Raw genomic sequence first — 6570 nt, forward strand, 5'->3', positions numbered from 1 at the left:
ATGGGCCGACCCATAGTATTAACAACTTCCAAACCCAGGGTCAGGTCGGCCTTCCTTAACACGGCCCAAAAGGCCCACGTTCCCATCAGGATCTTTTTACCCCCCACAACAACCATTATTGCTTTCAGCCTAACACCCAAATTTGCTTACTAGAAAATGCAAATTGTGGAGAGGGCAGGGTTAGACATAAGTCTTTATTGGTTTTTTATTATGATGAGGGCCTAAAGTGAAAAAACAAACACAATAAACAATCTTTCAATGTGTACACATGTGATTAATACTAACAATTTATTACATAGAAATTTATACACTAATCCTAATATTTATATTTTACGGCAAAACCTGCATGGGTTTTATCATTTACCACTACAAAATCATAAAAAAAAAAAAAAGATTCAATACATCAATACACTTGCGTAATGGAGCAAAATGTCTTCCGAAAAATTAAGAATAACATCAAAACAAGCTTAATATGATTGCAAAAATGCTCTGTTTTATTCGTGAGTCCAACCATTTTTCTTGGTAATAAAATAGTGTTTATGCAGCCAACCCCACATGCATACACACTACTGTTCTTATCAGGCCGAGATTTCTTGAAGTATGTGAAAGGAGGTAGCTAGTGCCTACTGACCAAGGGGTGACATCTTTTGTCAAATTAAAAAGCACTCATAGTCGGTGACACACTTAAGTTATCTTGGGAAAAAGCTTGCATGTTCATACGTTGTCCATCTCTGATGGCATTCTTCTTCTTAAAGTATGAGAAAAGAGTGGTAAATAGCTAGTGGCTACTAACTAGGGCCTTGACAACTTTTATCAAATTAAAAAGCAATGTTGTCTTGGATAACAAAAACCACAGTCGGTGACACAAAATCTAGTCATTCTTTGGAAAAAAGCTTTGCAGATTTGTCCATCTCTTTGTGGAATTCAAGTTACCAATTGATGCCAACTGGTTATATCTATGAGGGATGGCTAAAAGACAAAGGTAAAAATTGAGAGGCGAGAGAGAATCTTCAGTGTCAAAAGGAAGTAATATCCTAATCAATAAGCAAAGACTAAAGCTGTTTCCACACCAAGTCTAGCACCTTTAATTGTTTCTTTTCTCATCTATTCTATACACACCTTTTGCACTATTTCTTACCCCAAAACCAAGAAAAGAATTCCAATATTGAACACTAATTCACAGGACACACCCCCTTTTGTTTTTCTCTTTCATAGTCTCTCAAAACTCACATACCAGACCATGCCATGCGAGAGTAATGGTAGCACAATAACACAAAGAAGCACACAACAACAGGGCTTGCTTTGAAGCTCCCATATATTACTATACCTCTCAATCAAGATGGTTCAGAAGCTGATAGTTGAAGTGGTGGATGCCCGGAATCTGATGCCAAAAGACGGTCACGGCACGTCTAGTCCCTACGTCCAGGTCGACTACTACGGGCAGCGAAAGCGAACAAAAACAGCAATTTGCGAACTGAACCCAATGTGGAACGAGGTTCTGGAGTTTAACGTGGCCAAGCCCTCCGACGCCCAAGTGTTGGGAGACATGTTGGAGGTTATCATTTACCATGACAAGAACCATGGACCAACAACGAGGAACAACTTTCTCGGTTGGATACGCCTGAATTCCACACAGCTTTTCGTTAAGAAAGGCGAGGAGGCCTTGATATATTTCCCTTTACAGAAGAAGAGCTTGTTTTCTTGGATTCAAGGTGACATTGGTCTCAAGATTTATTATGTCGATCATGATGAGAATGAGGTCGTCCCACCACCGCCACCTCCAGAGCCTGAAAAAAAGCAAGAAGAACCGCCTGCTGTGGCAGCAGCACCGCCACCAGAACCAGCTCCTGCGCCACCTGCTGCTGATGGAGAGAAGCCTAATGAAGAGCCACCTGCTGCTGCTGCTGCACCTGAAGCTGAAGCTGAAGCTGCAGCCGCGCCACCACCAGAGAATGCGGAAGTTGAAGCTGAGAAGCCAACAGAATCATCTCAGCCTTCTCCTCAACCAACAGTGGAAGAGTCCACGCCTCCAGAGGTGGACTCTTCCACTGTTGGAGGCGTGGAAGAGCCCACGCCTCCAGATGATCCTGTCATCGAAATGATGCCAGCATCTGTTTCTAGATCAATGTCCGAAGTGAGAATCGCTGGTCCACAACCAATTAAGAGACCATTTACAGGACATGGAAGCAACTTTACTCCATTGGATCCAACAGAAAGTATGACAATAGAGAAGTCCTCGTTCGATCTCGTCGAGAAGATGCACTACTTGTTTGTTCAAGTGGTGAAGGCAAGGAAACTCCCCAGCATCGTGAACCCAATTGTCAGAATTGGGGTCTCAGGAGGACACCATGCTCAGTCCAACCCTGCTCGAAAAAGTCCTAATTTCTTCTTCGAGTGGGACCAGACATTTGCTTTCGGTCGCAACTCCCCGGATTCTTGCTCCACCTTAGAAGTCTCCGTGTGGGACTCAGTACACAACACTTTCTTAGGTGGGATTTGCTTTGATGTGACGGAAATCCCATTGCGGGACCCACCAGATAGTCCCTTGGCTCCACAGTGGTACAGGTTGGATGGAAATGAGACTCACTATCCAGGTGAGCTTATGCTTGCCACATGGATTGGCACGCAAGCTGACGAGGCATTCCCTGATGCAACAAAGAGCACTGACTGTCGTAACAATGTGAACTCAAGAGCCAAAGTGTACCAATCTCCAAAGCTGTGGTACCTCAGAGCTACTGTTGTAGAAGCTCGAGACATTCTTGATCTGCCATTGAAAGATTTGTCATTCCAAATCAAAGCACAGTTGGGAATTTTCCAAGTATTGAAAACCAAAGTCTCCGTCACACGCGATGGCTCACCCTCGTGGAATGAAGACTTACTATTTATAGCCGCCGAGCCATTCAGCGATTACTTAATCTTTTTTCTTGAAATGCGACAATCTAGTAAAGCACCACCGGCAACCATTGGTATTGTGAGGATTCCAAACGCAGCCATCGAAAGGCGTGTGGATGATCGAAAGGTGGCGTCCCAATGGTATTGTTAGAGTTCTGTGCTCTCATAATCTAATTTTATGAATTTTTATTTTCACATACATGATTGTTATGGATATTTTCATTGAGTAGTGATTATCACACATTTATTAGTATACATTGTCTGTACATATATATTACGTTTTATTAGTGATTATCAAGCATTCAATTTTGGATATGATGTACAATATTTAAGTGTGACCAAAAATTTCTATTTTCATTATTTAAATGTTGCATGTAATGTTACCTATGTAGAAAAAACATGTTGATGCTGATATTGCTAATGCAATCTATTAGGTTCAACTTAGAGGCCCCAAACAACGATGAGAAGAGGACGATGTACAAAGGTAGAGTCCATCTCCGCTTGTGTTTCGATGGTGGCTATCATGTGATGGATGAGGCTGCGCACCTATGCAGCGATTACCGTCCTACTGCAAGGCAACTATGGAAGCCCCCTGTAGGTACAATCGAGCTTGGTATCATTGGATGCAAGAGTTTGATACCGATGAAGACGATGGGAAAAGGTAAAGGCTTTACAGATGCATATTGTGTTGCTAAATATGGATCAAAATGGATACGTACGCGTACCATTTCCGACAGCTTGGAACCCAAGTGGAATGAGCAGTACACATGGAAGGTATATGATCCATGCACTGTGTTGAGTGTTGGAGTTTTTGATGATAGCTCAGGAATATTATTCGAAACAGAAAGTACTTCTAAACCTGATTCTCGTATTGGAAAAGTTCGAGTGCGTATTTCTACATTGCAGACTGGTAAAGTGTACAGAAACTTGTATCCATTGCTGGTTTTGTCCAATTCTGGAATGAAGAAAATGGGAGATTTGGAGATTGCAATTCGGTTCACACGTGCAGCTTCAAGTTTGGATATTCTTCACGTGTACTCTCAGCCTTTGTTGCCATTGATGCATCATATAAAGCCACTTGGGATAGTTCAGCAAGAGATGTTGAGGAACATTGCAGCTAAGACCATAGCAGTACACTTGTCACGATCAGAACCGCCGGTTAAACGCGAGGTTGTGCTTTATATGTTGGATGCAGACTCACAAGGTTTCAGCATGAGAAAAGTACGTGTAAACTATTTTAGGATCATCAATGTGATTGTTGGTTTTATGGATATTATCAAATGGGTGGAGGAGATTCGTACATGGAGAAATCCGATGGCCACGATTCTTGTACATGCATTGTTTGTGATGTTGGTGTGGTTCCCTGATCTAATTGTGCCCACATTAGCATTTTATGTGTTTGTAATTGGGGCTTGGAACTATAGGTTTAAGTCAAGGGAGCCACTTCCACATTTTGATCCTAAGATTTCACTGGTTGATGGTGTGGACCGCGATGAGCTAGACGAGGAGTTCGATATGGTGCCAAGTAATAGGCCAAATGAGGTCGTGCGTGCGAGGTACAACATTGCCATATACACAATATTTTCATAACAAATTCATAATTATATTTGCCGAGTTGTTAATGATTCTTATTTGGATTCATTTCTAAAGTTAATTGTCTATTATTTACAACTCGCTACCTCATTTTTGTGAAAAGAAAAAAAAAAATTGTAACTCTAGACTTATTGGTGGCAGGTATGACAAGCTACGCACGGTAGGGGCACGTGTACAGAGGATATTGGGAGATATAGCTTCGCAAGGTGAACGTGTGCAAGCGTTGGTGACATGGAGGGACCCTCGTGCGACTGGGATATTTGTTGGGTTGTGTTTTGTGGTGGCCATGATATTGTATATGGTGCCGTCGAAGATGGTGGCAATGGCGTTTGGGTTCTATTATTTGCGCCATCCCATATTTCGTGATCGGATGCCATCACCAGCTTTGAACTTTTTCAGGAGGCTTCCTTCGCTTTCTGATCGAATTATGTAGCTAAGTTGATATTTATTTGATAATCAGAAAAATATTATTGCACGTTTGCTATTACACCTCTGTGCACACTCCATTTTGAAATCTTGTTTTTAAAACGCGATTCTAATTAAAATTGTGAAATTGTATGTTCATGATTTCACAATTTTAACTGAAATTGAGTTTAAAACATGATTTTAATTCATGTGGTAGTATGTGTATGGTGAGCGTGTAATTACCATTACTCTTTGATAATAATGGAAAGGAAAGGCAAGGCATGCATGTTTTCACATTTTCCCTATATTTAATTATCTAGTTGTAGTTTTGTAAAAAAAAAAGAAATAATTAATTGAGCTCTTCTTCTTTTTTCTGAATTCATTTATTTGATTTTTTTTTCTTCCTTTTTTAATTGTTTCAACAAGTAGGAAATGGAGGATTTGAACCTTATTTCTCGTCAGACACCAAGAAATATCAGTGAGCTACAAAGCTATGCCTCAATAGTGTTTGTTGGGTAGCATTTGATTTTGATCTTGTTTTGGATTGCATTACCAAGGAAGACAACAGCATGAGTTTTAGTATTTAGTTGCTTTGGTGAATATGTAATTGCAAGAAAAGAATTATATAGGGATTCACTTAGCATTCTTGGGTAGGAATATAAGAATTACAAATGGGATTGTACAAAAAAAGAAGGGAACGAGGTGGACTTTGAAATACTAAAGGTAATAACTAAGAATATGATTATCTTGATGGCAAATACAGAACCAATTCTGGATTCTTCATGTGTTGATGAGGTAAGGCTTCTTTAAGAATTTGTGTCTGTACTATGATGAATATGAGTTTAGTTTTCTATTATAAGAATTTGTGTCATTTGTTCTTTTTTTTTTTTTTTTTCTAAAATTGTTTCATTGTTCTTGTTATGATCTTGGATTACCATCTAATTTGCAGTTGCTTTTGTTTGCTTATTTTGTGTGTGTGTGTGTGAGTGATTTAGATGTGATTTAGATTTGACCCTCACCATCTCAGCTTCCATGGTAATATTCATCTCAATCCTCTTTATTTATTCCATCTAGCACTCCCTTGTGCAGCAGTTCAAGGAGAAAACAACAGGCCAATGCAGAGTAATCTTTGGATCATAACGTTGATTTATTTCACTTTACCATGTCATATAGGATTCTTGATGAGTATAATATACAAGAGTGATGATTGGTAGTTGTTATTAGAGAACAGATTCAAGTGACTGAAGGGGTGTGTACTACTGTACTGTAAGAATTATGTTGTATGTACATTAGATTAATGAATTTTCTTTTTCTTTGCCACCTATTGAACGCAAATATTGATGTTTCAAGTTTGTGCTTTGCTTCTCTGTTCTGTAAACTCTCTAGTTGCTGATTAGGCCTTCATTCAAAGTGAAAAAGGATTAGTATTTATTTAAAGTTGCGAAGTACTCATCTTTCATCTGGTTCACTCATTATGCAAGCCACATTTACACGGTAGCTACTACAAGTTGCTTCAAACTTTTCTTCTCATAGTCAAAAAAGCTACAAAAAAAATTAGTTTTCTATCCTCTCTTTTCATTTTTCCCTTCCCCAGAACAAATGATTATCAATTTTAACCTCGAGCAAGGTGTTTTTAAAGGTTTGGAAGTTGTCTTGTTCTTTTGTTTGGTGTGCGCAGAA

General features: G+C 39.5%; 1 protein-coding gene across 1 annotated transcript; it reads left to right on the forward strand.

Moving 5' to 3' along the window:
• Positions 1-796: 796 nt before the first annotated feature.
• LOC142611262 (multiple C2 domain and transmembrane region protein 16) lies at positions 797-5236 on the forward strand. The gene is made up of 3 exons (XM_075783335.1): positions 797-3033; positions 3327-4448; positions 4627-5236. Exons 1-3 carry the CDS (start codon positions 1340-1342, stop codon positions 4916-4918), a joined length of 3108 nt encoding a protein of 1035 aa, XP_075639450.1. The 5' UTR covers positions 797-1339; the 3' UTR covers positions 4919-5236.
• The last annotated feature ends 1334 nt before the right edge of the window (positions 5237-6570 follow it).

This window comes from Castanea sativa, chromosome 9 (genome assembly GCF_040712315.1).
Source record: "Castanea sativa cultivar Marrone di Chiusa Pesio chromosome 9, ASM4071231v1".
NCBI classification, from domain to species: domain Eukaryota; kingdom Viridiplantae; phylum Streptophyta; class Magnoliopsida; order Fagales; family Fagaceae; genus Castanea; species Castanea sativa.

Excerpts from the sequence above, each read along its gene's own strand:
- LOC142611262 (XM_075783335.1), top strand. The coding sequence starts at position 1,340 with ATGGTTCAGAAGCTGATAGTTGAAGTGGTGGATGCCCGGAATCTGATG. Across the intron at positions 3,034-3,326 it reads CGAAAGGTGGCGTCCCAATG|GTTCAACTTAGAGGCCCCAA; the intron begins GTATTGTTAGAG and ends GCAATCTATTAG. Across the intron at positions 4,449-4,626 it reads AATGAGGTCGTGCGTGCGAG|GTATGACAAGCTACGCACGG; the intron begins GTACAACATTGC and ends TATTGGTGGCAG.